Source organism: Halyomorpha halys, unplaced genomic scaffold, assembly GCF_000696795.3.
Source record: "Halyomorpha halys isolate HHAL.00 unplaced genomic scaffold, Hhal_1.1 Scaffold120.1, whole genome shotgun sequence".
NCBI lineage: Eukaryota > Metazoa > Arthropoda > Insecta > Hemiptera > Pentatomidae > Halyomorpha > Halyomorpha halys.
This window is the reverse complement of record NW_027108251.1, coordinates 699,742-718,013: the sequence shown is the minus strand read 5'-3', so window position 1 is coordinate 718,013 and position 18,272 is coordinate 699,742. Positions and strand designations below refer to the sequence as shown.

The 18,272-nt window shown below is 28.9% G+C and overlaps 2 protein-coding genes across 5 annotated transcripts; one reads left to right on the top strand and one right to left on the bottom strand.

Moving 5' to 3' along the window:
- Positions 1–6: 6 nt before the first annotated feature.
- WDR79 (WD repeat domain 79) lies at positions 7–11,072 on the bottom strand. The gene is made up of 8 exons (XM_014416343.2): positions 10,179–11,072; positions 7,118–7,327; positions 6,954–7,040; positions 6,628–6,764; positions 6,418–6,510; positions 5,708–5,947; positions 3,881–4,001; positions 7–966 (listed from the first exon to the last, which is right to left on the bottom strand). Exons 1-8 carry the CDS (start codon positions 10,949–10,951, stop codon positions 780–782), a joined length of 1,848 nt encoding a protein of 615 aa, XP_014271829.1. The 5' UTR covers positions 10,952–11,072; the 3' UTR covers positions 7–779.
- Positions 11,073–11,501: 429 nt separating this feature from the next.
- Positions 11,502–16,733, top strand: LOC106678025 (Fanconi anemia group A protein homolog). 4 transcript variants are annotated; one of them, XR_001342690.3, is made up of 9 exons: positions 11,502–11,947; positions 12,299–12,375; positions 12,453–12,633; positions 13,206–13,436; positions 13,522–13,660; positions 15,195–15,433; positions 15,925–16,056; positions 16,147–16,440; positions 16,521–16,733. XR_001342690.3 is itself a non-coding variant. In XM_067046624.1 (9 exons), the coding sequence occupies exons 1-9, from the start codon at positions 11,756–11,758 to the stop codon at positions 16,534–16,536; spliced, it is 1,446 nt and encodes a 481-aa protein (XP_066902725.1). In that variant the 5' UTR covers positions 11,502–11,755; the 3' UTR covers positions 16,537–16,733. The 4 variants fall into 4 exon arrangements, 3 of the variants coding, with proteins under 3 accessions (XP_066902725.1, XP_066902726.1, XP_066902727.1); XM_067046624.1 differs by having other exon boundaries at positions 16,147–16,385; XM_067046626.1 differs by having other exon boundaries at positions 11,783–11,901; positions 16,147–16,385.
- The last annotated feature ends 1,539 nt before the right edge of the window (positions 16,734–18,272 follow it).

The window sequence follows — 18,272 nt, the reverse complement described above, 5'->3', positions numbered from 1 at the left end:
CAGTATAAGTCTAAATCTGTAGGGAAAATTTCATTGGTGTATACTGTTTTGAAATATAGATGTATAAGATGTATTCATTTATTTTATTTCTTAAGATAAGAGGTATGAGAAAGAATTAAATTACAGTTTCACTAACTAACATACAATTTAGTAAATTCTGTAACTAATCTTTCATTATTATTTTATTTACAGTTAATTTAAATTACAGTTCTTTCTTCTAGTAAATAAAACTATTTACAATTTTAACTTTACAAACTTAAAAAAATATATAATATTATTTAAGATAAAAATAATATCATTCCGATTATTAAAAAAAAAAAACTTTATTACAATGGAACATAATAATCATATTTCATGATTGACAACTTAAATAATGAACTCAATATTTTAAAAATAAATGAACAAATTTACATGTATTTACATACTTTATTCATAATAGAATCAAAACAGATTATTTTTCCTTCATTTAATAACAATGTAGAAAAGCTCATAATTTATTAATGTAGATTCACAGTTTTATAATTATTACAGAATATTGTTTTCAGAAAACAACTTTTTAAGCCTCTGATTTTATTCAAATAGTAATGATAAAATTAAACTAAATCATACTATTTCTGAACAGTGAACAAACATTATAATTCAATAAATAGTGCCATTGCTAAAAAAAAATGAAAGTACATAAACAAATGCCACTAAAAAAAAAAAAAAGGAAGTATATACACAAATGCCAGTAAAAAACAAGGAAGTATATACATAAATGAGGGTCACATCTAAAAGTACTACAGATCTACGCACATAGTGTCATCATCACTACTAACTGGGCCTATCCACCACAATTTTACGTTGTTCTCAATTTCATCCTTTTGTTTCGGACTGAATATTTTTTCATCGTCATCATCTTCTATTAAATGTGGATAATGATACTGTCCTGAGGCAGTTGCTAAAACTGGGTAACTTCTATGCAAACTGAAAACAATAATATATTTATGTATATATAAACTAACATCTCAACAGGATATCAAATTAATTAAAAAAACTAAAAGTAATAAAATAAAATCATTTCAATTCGCAACCTTTATTCATTCATTCAAATAAGAAATTTAAAACATTATTGTACCTTAAAAAATAAAATGTATTTAACAAATAATAAACTAGTTTCATGTTTACTAACTAAGACATTTTTTTAATTACATCTTCAAGCTTTTGGTTTCAGGAGAAATAAATTCTTCTGAGAAATCATTCTTTTATATATATATAAAATGGTTTCAATAAATAAAGCTATGAGCCCAGGGAATACTGAATTTAAAGAAATACCTACTTGAATTGCACACAAATTATCTGTGAGATTCCTATATTGTAACCCTATTCATTTCATGATTTTCTGAAAGAAAGCCTCAGTAATTTCCTTTATCTGTACAAGCATTTTTAGGGAGAATATATTTCCTTTCTAAATTGAAGAGCTGAGTAATAATATGTTAAATTAATATTCATTGCCTCACTTAGTTTATATGCAAAATCCATAATTATGTCATGCAGAACCATTGCCCTTAATCAGCGAGAAATATGGATGCAAATATGATTGAATCGGCTACATCAGAAACAAAACACGTTTCTTCTCGGAAATAACAAAATTAAATTTGGAAACCTACATAATGTTAAACTTGACTAAAATATTGTAATGAACAATAAAATTTCTGTAGAATACTGTAACAAAAGTGATTCAAATGTAGAAGACATTTTTGAAGATTAAATAAAGGTTTATTATCTACAAGACCATCCCTTAGAACAGGTATGGACAACCTTTTGTTATTATAATATAATTTATTAAAATAACAAAATGAAATGAAAAAAAACAGGTATAGCATTATAATTAAATTGTGAAATTTGGAACTATTACAAACTATGAAAGTTAAATAGCGACACCGAAATCAATGAGACACCTGAGCTTAAATTTGGAAAACTAATCCATCGATGTTTGGATTAATTCTACAGATACAAAGACGTAAAGAATTTTCCACATTATCATCAGTTAACCTTATACAATCGTTTGATTTATTAACTTTCATCATTGAAAATAACTGTTCATTTATAAGTACTGCCAAACACACAAATCAATCTTCTTGCAAATTTTCTAAGATGAGGAAAATGGTCTTCTTCGAGGTATTTTTTGTAGAAATCTCATTTCTAAGCCCATAAAACCGTTCAGTATTTTCCTTTTGCTTAGCCATCTGACTTCACAATAATATGTTAGGTTGTCATATTCAGCTAATATAAAAACGCCTTGAACTGACAATGATTAAGCCCTTGGGATTGAATAAAATTGGTGGTTTTTACTACCACCACATTCATAATATTCTGGAGTCGAATGGACTTAGAACATAAGTTTTGTTGGTAGATAATGCAATAAAGGACTATCAAATCATCTTTTTGCACATTTAATTCAGTTGCTTTTTCATTCAAAATTCCAATGAAACCTTTATGTAAGCCGACCATATAAGGTGCATCATTTGTGCATACACCAACTAATTTTGATCATGGCAAGCCAAAACTTGTGAATACCTTTTGAACTTCATTAAAAATGTCTTCTCCTGAAGTGGTTCCTTTTAGTGGCTGTAAAGTAAGCAATTCCTCAGTAACAGTGAACTCTTTATCAACACATTGAATAAATATAGCCAGTTGAGCTATTTTGGACAAATCGGTGCTCTCATCTAGTGCTAAGCAAAATGATTCAAAACCAGCCATACAGTCAGTCAATGTTGTTTTCATATCATTAGCCATCACTTCGCCAATTTTGAACTAACTATAAAACTAGCTTTCACAATATTATCATGTTGTGTTCTTTGTTTATGAAACATTTGCTGCTGTTTTTCCCAATTTGTGGTAAGCTTCTGGATTTTGTCTTTTCTTATTTGTCCTGTCAGTGAGTGCAGCATAGGATGCTTAGTTTAGTAATGGCTCATTATATTTAATTCTTTCATCACTGAATTTGATTATTTGCACAGCAAACAAATAGGTTTACCATTGTGCAAGATAAAAAAGAATTCTTCAGTCCATTTTTCTTGAAAATGGTGACCTTTTGCATCTACTTTTCGTTTCTTTCCATCATACATCATTTTTGTTAACTTTTCGTTCGATAAACTTAATAACAAAATATAATTAGTAAGCCTTCAAGATGCACACAAAGTCACACAGCAAATTGATGGCAATAGCAGTTCGCTAGTATATCGCTTGTTGAAGTTATCACCTCGGTAGCTCAAATAGAACTGAAACTAAAGTTTGAGCCATCCATCCGCTTATAAAGGCAAAATGAAGGAATGATCTTGAATCGTCTAGAGTAGAACAATTGAGAAGCAATAATCTTTTGTTGCACCACCAGCGAGGCGGCAAACATCAAAGCCTTTGATAGCTGCCACTCGGCTTGCTCGCTAACTTGATTTTGTGAGTATGAGTAAGCAGTATAAATTTTTTTTTAATTGGGTTTTTTAAAATGTCTTGCGGGCCGGATCAAATCTACAGTGGACTGGGGGTTGCCCACATATGCCTTAGGCAGTAAATTCATATTTTAAATAAAAGGTTCTATGTTGACATTTATTTTGTGTATTGTACCTGATATTTTTCAACTATAATAGCAATTAACAATCACTAAACAAAAACAAATTTTTTAAATGATTGTTGAATAGCTTTATTTCTACAATGGAACATATTATCATTAATTATTGAAGTGGCTTTGCGTGTGTGAATTTTTTTACCACATTACCATAAATTAATATTTCATATCATACAGAAGATTTGAAAATGAATAAAAAAAATTCATCACAATTTAGTCTGTAGAGGAAAGAAGTCATTTATTATTAAAAAATATCGAAATACATATACTCACCTAACACCGTTAACACAGTCATTGTTTGTCTTGAATTTGAAGCATTCTTTTAATTTTCCTTCTGAATCTAATTTTGTTTCATCGTGAAGATTCCAAACTCGGCAGAATCCATCAGTTCCTCCTATATTACACAAATATTAATACTAATACCTTTATAACATTTGGTTTCAGTCTTTAGTCCCTGGTCGGTTATTAATAAATTACTGTCAGAAATAATGGGCTTTATTAGATTAAATTATTACCAAAAGTTTATCACTGTGAATACCAATTTTTAAAAAGTTTCATTTTTGGAATTATTAAATTATGTGATGATAGAAGGAAGATGGTCTGTGGAAGGGATGGTCTGTGGAAGGGATGGGGGTGGGCAGGAGGGTCTGGTCAAGAAAGGTTTTACTGGATAAATTATAGATAAATAGATATTGGGTCGTTCGTAGCTCAGGTGGTTGAGGTTAGTCACCTCTCCTGTATGTTAGAAATGGAGGAGGGTCAAATGTATATAAATAGACATTGCTTATAAATAGTTTTTCTAATATTTTTGTACCTTTCTTGACTGCTACCCAGACTATCTTCCTTAAACTTAAAACTTTCACCCCTGGTATAGTTTAACAATGAAATTGGTATTTTTAGAACCGATGATCAACAACAGAAATAGGAGTAATATAAGATTACCTCTTAGTGTGCTATTATATATTTTAGATTAATTAAACTTGTAACAAAAAGAGATGAAAATCCAAAAAATAAATAATTTAAAAAGTGCATGAGTAATCATTAAACCAGGAAAACAATTGGGAACACTCTTTAAGTTTATTATTTTCAATAATGAATATGTGCAAGCAATCAACAAAGGAAAAAAAAAAAGTTTTAACACCCCTGAACATTAGAGGCTTTACTTTTCAATTCAAGATAAGTAGAAAAGAAAGGGCCGCCCATAGCTCAGTGGTTAAGACATAGTCTTACCAATTTGATGTCTATTGGCAGTGCCAGTTCGAATCCGGCCTGGGACGTCGACTTTTTTCTTTGAGTGGCGGTCCCACAAAATGAAGAACTTTGACCTTCAACCATGGTTAAGCAGTATAGGACTCCAATGGGAGGCTTGGCCGAAAAAGGAAAAAAAAAAAAAAGTAGAAAAGAAGATGGACTCGTGACCTTGTAGAGTTCTACTACTGGGTAGTTTCTCTACATGCTGCATCATATCATTATGTCATTATGATCAAATTTACTTGTTGTACTTTTTATACAGTTGTAAATAGCAATAAATAAATAAAAAAAAAGATTAGTAGAATAAAAAATTGGAAAATAAAAAAATCCAATTGTGGCTTTTCTCTGAGACTATAAGGCCAATTTCGATTATTTTTATATTTGGTACCAAAGCCAATGGTTACCTTAGGATGATCATCGGAATTTGATATTTCGGTCCCCCACTTTGTTTCAAACAATGGTCAATTAGAAGTTTCACATGAAATTTTGGCTCTTCATGAAGATAGATAACAATTATAGTGTTTTGAAATCAGTACGTTTTTTTTTCTTCAAAATTAAAGCTGCTACAGACATGTATAAGAATGTAATAATTTACAGTGTATTAATCTGAAAAAAAAATTAACCTGATTCTATGGAATTCAGTGGTAATGTGGGTTTCAACTTAAGATTATTATAAGATATAACATTAAGCAAAAATTAAAACAGAATTTTTTAAGAAAATAATACCATATAGTAATATTAATAATACATAATTAAATAAAATAATATCTTGTAGTTTTACTTTAGGTAAATAAGAATAACAATATTCATAATATATTAGGCCTTCACCATTTGTTTTAAGTGTATTACCTGAAATTAGATATTTATCATCAGGACTCATATCAAAATAAATTCTTTGATTGGTTTTTACAACTCTTTCATATGTAGAAAGCACTGAACCAGGGTTACGAATATCCCAACAAATTATTTCGTTATCCATTCTTCCACCACTAAACAATCTCATGCCATCATTTGAGAACTTCAAGTGAGTAAGACCACCATGTTGTCCAGTTAACATGCATACAAATTCATCAGAATTGGTATATAATCCTAAAACAAAATGGGATGAGGAAACATAAAGTATAAACTATCAATAAAATGTTAAAACATAACCATATTAGCATAAAATAACTGTGATCAGGAATAAAGACAGTTTTAAAAAGATTTTTTTTATAGCAGAAAGCTTGAGAAGATGAGGATATTTAATTTGAATACAGTGAGAAGTAATGGCAAGAGGAGAAATTTCAAGATAGTGTGGTTAAATATTGAAGTACCTAGTTCCTTTAGCTGGAATGAGATACAGGGATCATTTACAAATTTTAAGTGCACACATGGCAACTAGAAAGCATGGGAATAACTGCAGAAATATCACGGATTTTGTATTTTTAACAAAACATAATAATCCATGAAAATTTGCCTGGGAAAAGAAACTGAAGAAAACAATAATTTTTGCCATCTTCTAGCTAAATCAAAGCAATGATGATTACATTAGTTCATCAAATATATCTGAGGGTATTTACCAATACTTTTAGAATATGTTCCAACAGCAAACAATTCTGGCATCAATGGATTCACCGATATGCAAGAGACAAGGCCTTTCTGTCCGCTGACAACTAAAAGAAATAACACAGAAATAAAATAAAGAGATGATAATATAAAATCATCTTTTAAAAACCCAATGTTATTCTAAATTTTAGTCATTTTAAAATTCTAACTGCATTCTAGTTTACCTTTTAAATTCGTAGTGCTACAATCTCTCCCAGGTATTGATATATCAAAAACTTTTACAGCATTACGAAAGCCACAGTAAATATGTACACCGTCAGTTGAAAATCCAAGGGATAATGCAGAGTGGACTTCATCTGCACTGAAATTATGATAAATTAAATTGATTATCTGGATTTTAATATATACAAATTTTGTAAACAATACAAGTAAAGAGAACAAAACTGTAGGTAAATCTTCATGAATATGTTTTATTCAGCTATTTGAATTGATGAGTTTGTAAACTTTTATAATAAACTAATTAATAAACAGGATGATTTAGTAAACTTACTAATCATAAGCTCTGTATGAAGCTCTTATTTTCCCTGTATAAGCGTCCCACAAATGAACTGGAGATCCTGCACTACTGCTTATAAAACTAAAACAAACTACAAATTGAAATTAATTTTATCAAACAATGTTGGTAAATAAAAACTTGAAAAGATTGTAAATCACCAGCAAGTCACAGGTTCCCAAGAGGACATAAGTGGATACCAGGCAAAGTCGTTAATCCTGCCTCCTTCCTTCATCGTAAGAGATGGTTGCAGCTCTGACATACATTCAGAAGGACTCCAACTACTTTTGGAATGTAAATCTTTTGGCAGATCAAAAATCCTTAAATTATAGTCTACACAATTTGTTAAAAGACAAGTACCATCGGGAGACCTACGCATAAATCAAAATTTATAATTATTTTAACTAAAATCAATCTTTTTTTAAAATTTATTCTACACTTTTTACCTCAATTATAGAAGTATACAGGTATATACTTAGTATACCACCCTCCAACCTCTACAACTTTTTGAATTATTATCTGATATTAGCTCGGTGATAACTAGAGATCAGATTATTGTGCAATAAAAAACGGAAAAATGTTCAAATTTGTGAAATAAAAACTTAAAATTTGTATAAAACACACAAATCCTACAATAATCTACGTTATTGATTAATTTATAATATTAATACATGGAAAGCTTACCTAACCCTGTATCAATCAAATTAACCTCACTCAACATTTATACAAACATACATAAAATTCTAAAATACACCAATTAAAAAAATAAATTTTTGTCAGTAATTGAAGAGCTATGAGAAAGCTAACTGATTAATGATTTTTATATTCAATTTTTCAACTTTTTAAAACTACCTAAAATTTAAGTTTTGGAAAAATATTCAAGGCATGATGTTTAAAGGAGTAAAATATTCTTCCACACGAAATTCCCTCTTAAAGTTTTCCTAAAATTTCACAAAGCCATGCTCTTTCGCTTAGTTTTTCAATAGTGTATTTACATAGGAATGTACCAGTAACCAGTAATAAATAATTCAATGTGGAAATTTTCTAAATTATTTTTTTATTCATGATAAAAAATAATATTGAAATTCCCACAAGCCACAATAAAGTCTGACGAAAGAACAAAAGGCTGGGAATCCAATTAAAAACCAATACCATGAATGTTATTTATAACAAGCTTTTCTAGAGAACCTTGTTCATAAGTACTCAAACCTATTTACTCTTCCAAGATAATAAAATAAAATTAAAATGAATAAATATTGGTATACATATTTAATTCAGAAATTTAGTTCGAGCATTAAACTTAATGCAACAAAAATCAAAATTTTGCCCAAAAGGAGTAAAACATGCAGCTTTTTGCAGAAAAAAACTCTAAACTTGACAAAAATTGTGGATAAACCTAAAACGTGCAATTTATTTAAATGTTTTTTCTATGATTCGAATTTCTGTGGAGGTTTGGCTGAATTTGAAGCAAGGGAACAAAAGACACAATTGCACGAAAATCCAGTTACTATTCATAACAGTAACATAAAGTCTATCTTTTAAGGGTATTATTGATTTTTTAACCTCTTCTAGTTCTTCTCTAATGCTCGTTACTCTAGAATTTCCAATTTACTTTATTTATTTATTCTGAAGTAAATCAAATTTTAAAATTAATTCATATTAGGCACTATTTCATCTAATAAGTCCTATTAGACCTCAATTTCTAGTAAGAGTCCTCCATCATAGTTAAGGAATTTCTCAATTGAGGTTTTCATTTTCTTCACAGCCATTTTAGTCTCCTGGGCAAGTCAAGGAAACTGAAATCAGTATCTGTCAAAAATTGAACTCAACTCCATAGTTAGGTGCAATGGAGAAGGTTAAAAAATTAACAATGCCTTCAAAAGAGAAAACGAAAGCCACTGTCATAAGCCAGTGAAAAACTATATATATTCCAAAAATAGTAGAGGTTTGGGGGAGTTGACATGCACAAGGGGACACCCTGAATTAATACCAAGTTTATAAAACTAGAGATAATAGATCAATTACAACTAGGAAACTGCCTGGTATCTCTATTTATAGAAATTATATACTTTTCCTATAACAAGTAGAGGTATGCTAACTGGTGGTTTCATTGCTTCTAGACTTTGGTTACAACCACGGTCTATTAATTCACTATGGTCAGTTTCAACAGGTAGAATACACAATAGACGGACAGTATTAGCTTGCTGATGTGCTAGTGTTAGGTTGTCTTATATTATTACAATGAAGTAGCCATTAATCTTTTTATCATTTTTATAAAAAGATACAAAGAATATAATATCTAATTATCAATTGAACTAATCAGCCAAAAATTGAAATCATTTTTAAAAAAGATTCATTCTATCAGAACTCAAAAAGTTAATATTATACTAAAAAAAAAAATTCTATAATATTCACTCCTAATTTGCAATATTTTATAAACCAGGGAGCTGGCAAATACTGATACATACTTCTCCTGGAACTCTTTATTACTAATCCCTGAATGATTTCTAAGATCATTCAAATTACTTCTTAGGGGAAAGAAATGAATTCAGTACTTCATCCAGGATTAATTAAAATGAGCAGAGCCACACGGCAGATGACCTGAAATGGTCAGTTACTTTACTACGGCACAATGCTTGAAAGATTAGTTCAAGTAATTGATATATCTTAGCAGTACAATTAAATTGGTGCTAAGAAAATCATTATTACAAAGAATTAGTTTTTAAAAATACCAAGGGTTCATTTAAAAACATAGAAGTAGACACTTTAAAGATCAGCAGAGCAGAGATTTCTTGAATATAAATTATATCATCAAGGATTTTAACTTCAAGTCAGTAATAATAGCTATTTAATATATACTCTAGATACATAAATGTTAATACATATTTCACACTAATAAAAGATTAATGTATAATCTAGAGGTATATCTTAATTTAAAAATTAAATACTAATCATTACGTAAAGTTGTAACAAAAATATGAACACAATAATTTTACATATAAGAAGATGGTCAGGGTTACGGTCAAAAAAAGAACAAATAGTTTATATCTATTTTAATGTCCGACATTTCGCCCCACTTTGCAGGGCTTCATCAGTGCTGTTCAAAGCGAAAGGTTGAACAGATTATTATATTTGTTCTTTTTTTGACAGCAACCCTGACCATCTCCTTATATTAAAATTTTTATGTTCAACTATGTATACATATATATACAATAATTTTACCATTTACATCCAGCAAAGTGTTTCATGTGGGGAGCATCAAAATTAGCAATGGCAATGTGGTTTTCAAATTTGTAATGATTTGAATATTGCACAACTTCATTTTCATCAACCTTGTCACAGTCCATTTCATTGCTATTGTTTTTAACATCTAGATGAGATATTTCACTACTCTGTAAATCGATTTCACTCTGGTCCACATCCTTAGGTTCATCACTGACAGTATTGTCTTCTATTTTTTCTCCTAAAGAGTCATTCCTTATATCGTTACAGTCCATCTCACAATTATTATTTTTAATTTCTGAATAAAATGTATCACTACTCTGTAAATCAATTTCACTCTGGTCTATCTCTTTAGGTCCATCACTGACAGCATTGTCTTCTATTTTTTCTCCTAAAGAGTCATTCCTTACATTGTTACAGTCCATCTCACTATTATTATTTTTAATTTCTGAACAAAATGTTTCACTACTTTTTGAAGCAATTTCACTCTGGTCCATCTCTTTAAGTTCATCATCAATTGTACTGTCTTCAGCAATGTCTTCTATTTTTTCTCCTAAAGAGTCATTCTTTACCTTGTTACAGTCTATTTCACTATTATTATCTTTAACATCTGAATAAAATGTTTCACTACTTTGTAAAGGAATTTCACTCTGGTCCACATTTTTCAGTTCATCACTGACAGCATTGTCATCTGCCATGTCTTCTTTATTTTCTTCAAAAGAGTCATTCTTACCTAAAGAATCAACTAAGGGCAAGCTGTCTAATTCAGCCATTATAACATATATATAAATTTAACAATTTCGTGATGCTTTCACATATAATAATAATAATCCATCTGAAGAAGTTTCAAATAAAATTCAAAACATTTAGATAGTTTGCACTGTTTGTTTTGTGAGATCATTCACGCTGGAGTTGTTGGATTCAAGAATCGATTACCAACTTATGCCGACTTCACTCAAAAATGTTTTCAGCAGAAACGGTCAGTCATTATTATTTCTTACTGAATATTTTTCTTGGCAACAAAAACAAGCTCCATTGGTGGTTGAACTTCAGAACTCACTTATACAGAATACTATAAATTAAGGCACGGCCTCCACTGTTAAGGATATAATGGGGGATTTGTTTATCTCTTTTAAACGGACAGAAGTTGAAATTTTCCTTTAATTTTTGAATAGGACAAAATTCTCAAAAATGTAATACTCCGCATTTGCTATAATTAATGAAACATTCCTGTTTAATAACAGCTTAAGTACTTAAGCTCATTAAAGTTACCTCTATGTTGAATCTGTTTCTGTACTGCTTCGCTAACGAATCACCCCTATCTCAAGTTTGCGCGGCTGTCATCTCTTATGCTTGAACGGCTGTTAATTAGTTTGTCATGAATTTAATTAAAAATTCTTGGTGATTCAATAAACATTAATTGGGATATTTTTATTTTTGTCTTCAGTGTTATCCATACTACTTCTTTTGTCTGGAGATAATGAATCAATTCTCTTTACATTAATAACAATCGTTCAGAAATTAAATTATACTTCTTCACTTTTAACTAGTGGCTGATTAATTCAACTATCTAAACCATGTCTCCAATTGAACTCCCCTTAAACCTATCAAATAAAGATGTTTTAAATATGCTTATTAAAATTTCTGAAAGAGATGATCCAGTATCATTCACTGCTGAAGAGAAGCAAATTGTATTGATGATTATATCTGAATTAAAAAGAGGGTATGTGGACCCATTTTTGATTCTTGATGAGTGGCTTAAAGTTGAGGTATTGAAATCTATTTGAGCAAATAAATATATTATTTTAATACTTTTAAAGTAACAAATTTTAGTTTAATAGAATAATTCTCAGATTTCCCAGTTATTGACACAGAATTAATTATTTCTAAAAAAACAATAACTCCTTATGTTTTATGGATTCTGTTGTATATTTTACAATACACTAGATCTTCAGGTTTTAATTTTTTTAACGTTGTATTTTATCTCTAGCTTGATTAATTCATTCTATGTAACCTTGAGTGAAGTGATTTCATTCAGACGTTTGTCTATTTAAATATTTCATTAATTATTAATTTTTAGCAATGACTTTTTTTTTTTTAAGCAAGTATATTTTCATTAGGGAATCACTCCTCCATTACAATTACTTTGGGCACTGGACATTGAAAATTTATTGAAGTTCACCACATATGTATATTTGTAAGTTCTTGCAGATCTATAAAATTTTTGAATTCTTAATTTTCAATAATGTTTATTTTTAAAATATTTTGTTACAGTAACAATGAGTATTGTACTATTTTGAATGAAATAGTATCATGTACAATTCTGAATGATAATGAAAATCATATAGAGATAAAAAAGATTTTGACTCATATATTGGGAATTATATTGAATATGAGGCATTGTATTTACTTTCAAGTTTTTGTGGAAAATATTCTTAGCACTACTATCACTAAGGTCAGTTAGATTTAGAAAAGGTATTCTGATAAAAAAATTATGTTATATCAAATTATGCATGTCTGTGTTAAATATTCTGATTAGATTTTGAATGATGAATTCATAAAAAAAAAGAACTTTTTTTCCCGGAATTTTGTTCTATAATTCTATGTTCTACATATCTATAAAGCAGTTACGTTTCATTGAGAAAGTGTTTAATAATGTACTATTTATTAGATAGCAAACTTATGTTCCTTTTTTTACTTTTATTTACCTGTATATGAAATAATAATAAGGGAAACTATTTAAGTTGCAATAAACTATTTAAAGTTGCCTAACGTAGTTAGCTCAGACAAAGATATAATAGTTATTGTTTAATAAATATTATGCTTCATTCAAGGAGATGGTCTGGGTTGATGTTGAATGGGTGGCTGTCATACAAATTTTTTAAAAAATAATGTTACTATTTATTATTATTTATAAGCTTTTCTTTGATAGAGATTTCATTTATTGTTAACTCTATTTTTTTTCTAATTAAATGAAATTATTTCCTTTATAAAATTAGATTTTTACTTGTTATTAATTCTTTTTAGGTGCTTGAATGTTTTGAATCTAGTTGTGTTCTTAAATGGCAGTACCTAGAGGACCTAAAAGTGTTAAAAAGTATTAATTCAGACCTCTTGAGTACTTTTTTATTAGATCATATGAAGGCCCTACTCAGTGATGAGAACTCTTCGTACGATTTTTCTTACACACTTAATAACCATGCTAAGCTTTGGGTTTATGAAAAATTACCACCTGATGTTAAAGCATTTCTTAGTGAGGTTTGTTATATGTCTAATTAGATTCATAACTTCCCCTTAATTTAAACTTCTTTTTTTTGTGTCATTATAAAATATTTATTTTCAGATGATATCAGGGTTGGGATCTAAAACCGTATTGAACACTCTCAGTAATGCTGTACTTATAGGAAATTTCAATTGGAAATATTTACTATCCATTATTTCTGTATTTATCCAACAACATCAAAACTCAGAATTATTAAAAGGTATTCCCTAAAAAGGAAACTCATAAGCAAATTTATTATCTATATTTTATATTTTTGTGATTTATTTCATCACTGCAATGATCAGTAGAGTCATCAGTAATGGTTAGTTATAGAAGTCAGTTTTGGGGTTTATAGGTTCATCTTTTATGTAATTTGTTGAAAAAGATAGTTTTATGGAGATATGATAATAATGGTGATAAATTATAGAACCATAGGTCTGTTCAATTCTTACTAGATTATTGAAAGTAAAAACAAAATACAAAACATGTCTTAATATCAAATATGGCCCTGGCTTACCTCTCTGTTATACCTACAATTTTACTTGTTACCTATAATAAAATAAATCTTTGAAGACAGGGAAAAAACAATTTATAATATTAATAACTTTCATTAATTAAGGAATCAAGTTTCCATTCCTGAGTTTAATCTGATGCTCTACACCAGTGGTTGCAGACTGGGAATTAAATCGTGTGGAGTCAACCTTCATTCTCGACTTAAGTCAAAGGAGAATCCCTTTTGGAAAGATTGCTTAAAAGTGTACATTGAGAGTGAATTGCAATTGTGAATTTGAGAAAATCAAAGTTTGGTCTACAATTAATTTCAGACAGAATTAAAGGCACTGCTTTATCTCAATGCTGTAAAGAATAATTTTCTAGTGTTTTATAATGATTAATTTATTTCTATGGTTAAACTTAGAAATAAATTAATAAAAGAGAAATAGTGTCTCTGAATCCAATTCCCATCTGAGTATCCAAAGGAATTTGAATTTTCTTTCAGCAGGAATAGTATCAGATTAGATTTTTGTACAGGAACAGAGGTGTGAATCTAGGTGTAGATTTTATGAGGAATTCGAACTGATTAAGATGTCTTTCTGTTGGGTATTAAGAGTTGCCACTAATACAAGTGCATATTTTATCGACGTATATTTGAACCAAATTGATTGAATGTGGTGAAAATCAGTGATTAATATTAAAAAAAAAATGAGTAGGAGGAGTAGATAATAGATTTAGAAAGATCATTAATGTAAATTGAGAAATTAATGGAAGAAGAAGAGAGATAGAATAGAATCATTTAGAACATCTTATAAAGTAGGAAGAAAAGTGGAAGCATACTTAGGAGTAATCAGGAAAATTGAATTAGTGTTGGTTTGATCTTTCTAAGTTATATATGATCCAGGTATTTGTTAAATGGGTGACCACTACTATTTACCATCATGGTTATTATTATTATTAGAGAGAAACACTTAATTCAAAAAGCTGTGGTGCCTAACTTCATTGAGTTGCTACACTTATAGCATACTAAGTATAGTTGGACTATTACTTATTATTCTTATAATACATAGGCATAGTTAGTACATTACAGAAAATAATGATATTTTTGTATCTCACTCCGGGATCCAGAATGATTGTTGAGTTCCCTGACAATATAATATATATTGTCTTGTGTATAGTATTATAAATATAATATGGCTTCGACCTGAATATAATATATATTGTCTTACAATTATTCTATTAATTTTGTCTACAATTTTCAGGGATGGTTGATGAATTTTCAAAAAATTCTCTTGAAGAGAAAAATAAAACTCTGCTGTTTTCCACGTTAATAATTGCACGTCATTGCTGCACTGAAAAAGCTCGATACTTCAATAACTATCCAACATGGTTTAGTTCATTGAATTTAAAAAATATTGCTGTATTTACTTTCTTTTTTGAGTGTTTGACACAGATTGTCCCTGATGAACCTCCTTTGTACCTGAAAATTCATGTTAATAAGGTAATCTTTATTATTTATTTTATAATTATATATTTTTTTATTCATACATATCCTTAGTGGTTGTTAAAATAATTTTTACCACTAACAGTTGCTGGTATACTTACTATGGAATTACAATGTTTTTATTTACTTTTGTTTTGACTTTTAGATTAGTTAGGAATTATTCCTTGTCAGAAGCATTTTTAGATTTGATTATACACAGTTCTGTCTGCCAAACGTTTCTGTATACAGTACTTTTTAGTACTTTGTTGCTTCAAGATACAAAATTTTTTAAAAATTTGTTTTCGGTCCCTTAAAACACAAGATGCATGAAATATATTCTATCTTGGATTTTCAAATGCTATCCAACTCTATAAGTGACTAATAATATTATGTTCTATTAGTGGTGTTATGAAGTTAAAATAACTTTTCTTGGTTTATTAAGTTATATTTTCTGCTGTTAGCTTATTCTTTTTACATCAGAATAAATAATATCTTGAATATTTTATTAGGTTCCTACTGTTCCAGCTAGTTGTAGAAAATATCTGACAGAATATCTTACGCTTTGCAAAACTAGACTATCAGATTTGAATGAAACTACAGATTATATTGGAATTTTTAATGATTACTACGAAAAAGATGAGGTATATTTTCAACACATAATTATAACAAAATCTGTAGTTTATTTAAAACTACCCAATTTAGAAGACTTTATTCTTTCATTACATTTATAGGAAGGACAAGAAGCAGATGTTCGTCGTGCAATGTCTATATTTCAAGAAAACCAAGAAATACCCAAGCCATTGCTTGAAGCATCAGTTTTTAGAAAACAGTATTATGAAAAAGTATTTCTTAGACGCTTACTTTCAGTTCCTGAAAGTTCTGATTCAAACAGAGCCGAGCTTATCAAAAAGTTGCATTCTGCTGGCAAGATCTCTAACACATTGTTCAATCGCTGGGTTTCTCTGTCTAAGTAATCTACAAATATTCTTACTTGGTTTTTACCTTCACAAATCTCTCCAAACTTTGTTAGTTTTCTTTTTTAATTATCTTACATTAAACTTTCTACAAGCTTTTGTGAAAATCTATTGTTTATTCCATCATACAGGTGGTTTCATCTATGAATAAATCATCAAATTGTGATTATGTAATCTGAGGCAAAAGCATTCCTCATTGTAGGGTGAAAGTTGTTCCTACAATTGTGTATCCCACTATATCATGCAAATGAAAGGGAGATAATAAATCCAGGTTTGACAATATTTTTAATTAGTCTAGTCATTACTTATTATACTCAATATTCCAATAAATGTTACAATGCAAATTTTTATTTATTTATTTTTTATTATGAATAAAAATCCTCGCATCCAATGACATATCTTGTGAAGTCGATAAAATTTGGATTAGTCAAAGTATGGCTGAAATAGGTTGTGTTTTGCAAGCTACAAAAAATTTGAATTCAAGATTGTTCTTCCATCGAAACATTTGTTTTTCGAAATTTGATCTACTATGATACTTGTATAATAGTTATACATTTATACATACAGAAAAAAACAATAGAAGTTTTATTGTGAACTAAATTACCTAAAGTGAAATTTTCACAAGAAAGCAAGACATCCATATAAGCAGAATTTTAAATAAACTCACAAATATTCTCTGGTGCTATATGTTTGAAAACATAAATTAATATGTTAATGGGGGTGAAAATTAAAATGTCATTTGAATTGGCTAAAACACATAGGAATATAAATTTAAGAATATATATATATTTTTGAATAATTTTAATATATTTATTTAGATTCAGATTTTCTTTTTAAGTTTTTGTTGTTATATAATTTTATATTTTAAAGAATGAAAGAATAATTTAATAATTTATTATGTGAGAAACATTATTCAGCATGAGTACTACCCTTTTCTACCATGGATATTTAAAGGTCCAAATGAAATACTTGTTGGTTCAGATAATCTTTCTATGGGAAATTCTACTTTAATTGCTTGAAATGAGGGGCCTCCAAAAAGTTATGAAGAATTTATTAAGTCATAAATTATATTCTTTTGAAAATCTTTGTTTTATAAGTCATATCATGTTAGGTTGGAAAAATGCTTTCAGAAGTCTTAGGTTTTATAGGGTAGTGAATTTTTTAATTTTCAAAAATAATAAATTTAAAGTTAAAGTTATTTATTACTGATTATTATGAAGGGAAAATGACTGATTTGTTTGTTAATAAGTATGTAGAACTGGGTCAACATATATTTGTCAGTGACTCCATCTCGCGGTGATATCTAGAACTGTATCCACGGCCGCTCGGAAGGCCGCAGGAAACGAAGGGGTAAATATACCTAGCCCAGGTAATTACGTTAAACCCTCAATGGTATAATTTAAGAATATTGAATAACATGCTTCATGCCTCAATGTTACTTAAATAAACATTTTAGTGACCAATTAAAGGAATTTTAGGAGTGAATGCTTTTTTAAACTTCTCCCATTTCTAATTTTTAAGTATAAAATATTTTATTATAATAGATAAATGCTTTATTTAGCTATGCTGCTCAAATACATTGGGTTACTACAATACACAACATACCAATCAATCCATGATCCGTCATATATACAATACATATATTTACATGATATATCAATTTTTTTTTTTACCTTCTCCTTTTACAATCAATACTCCTCTAAACTCTAAATACAATATTTTTTTTTTTTTACAATATATTTATTTTTTTCCTATTTAAGAATTTTGATCCATTTGATTCTATTCTATTTAATTGACAATTTTATTCTCCCTGTGGACTCTCTCAGACTTCCCTACACCAGTGATCCGCCACCCACGTTCGATCCGTTAAACAAATTAACCGA

Bases quoted from the DNA above. Each gene is read 5' to 3' on its own strand.
- WDR79 (XM_014416343.2), bottom strand. From the start codon at position 10,951: ATGGCTGAATTAGACAGCTTGCCCTTAGTTGATTCTTTAGGTAAGAAT. The intron at 7,328-10,178 runs GTAAAATTATTG...ATTTATGCGTAG, and splicing joins CACTTTGCTGGATGTAAATG to GTCTCCCGATGGTACTTGTC. The intron at 5,948-6,417 runs GTAAATACCCTC...ATTTTGTTTTAG, and splicing joins AACATATTCTAAAAGTATTG to GATTATATACCAATTCTGAT.
- LOC106678025 (XM_067046624.1), top strand. From the start codon at position 11,756: ATGTCTCCAATTGAACTCCCCTTAAACCTATCAAATAAAGATGTTTTA. The intron at 15,434-15,924 runs GTAATCTTTATT...ATATTTTATTAG, and splicing joins TGAAAATTCATGTTAATAAG to GTTCCTACTGTTCCAGCTAG. The intron at 16,057-16,146 runs GTATATTTTCAA...TTACATTTATAG, and splicing joins ATTACTACGAAAAAGATGAG to GAAGGACAAGAAGCAGATGT.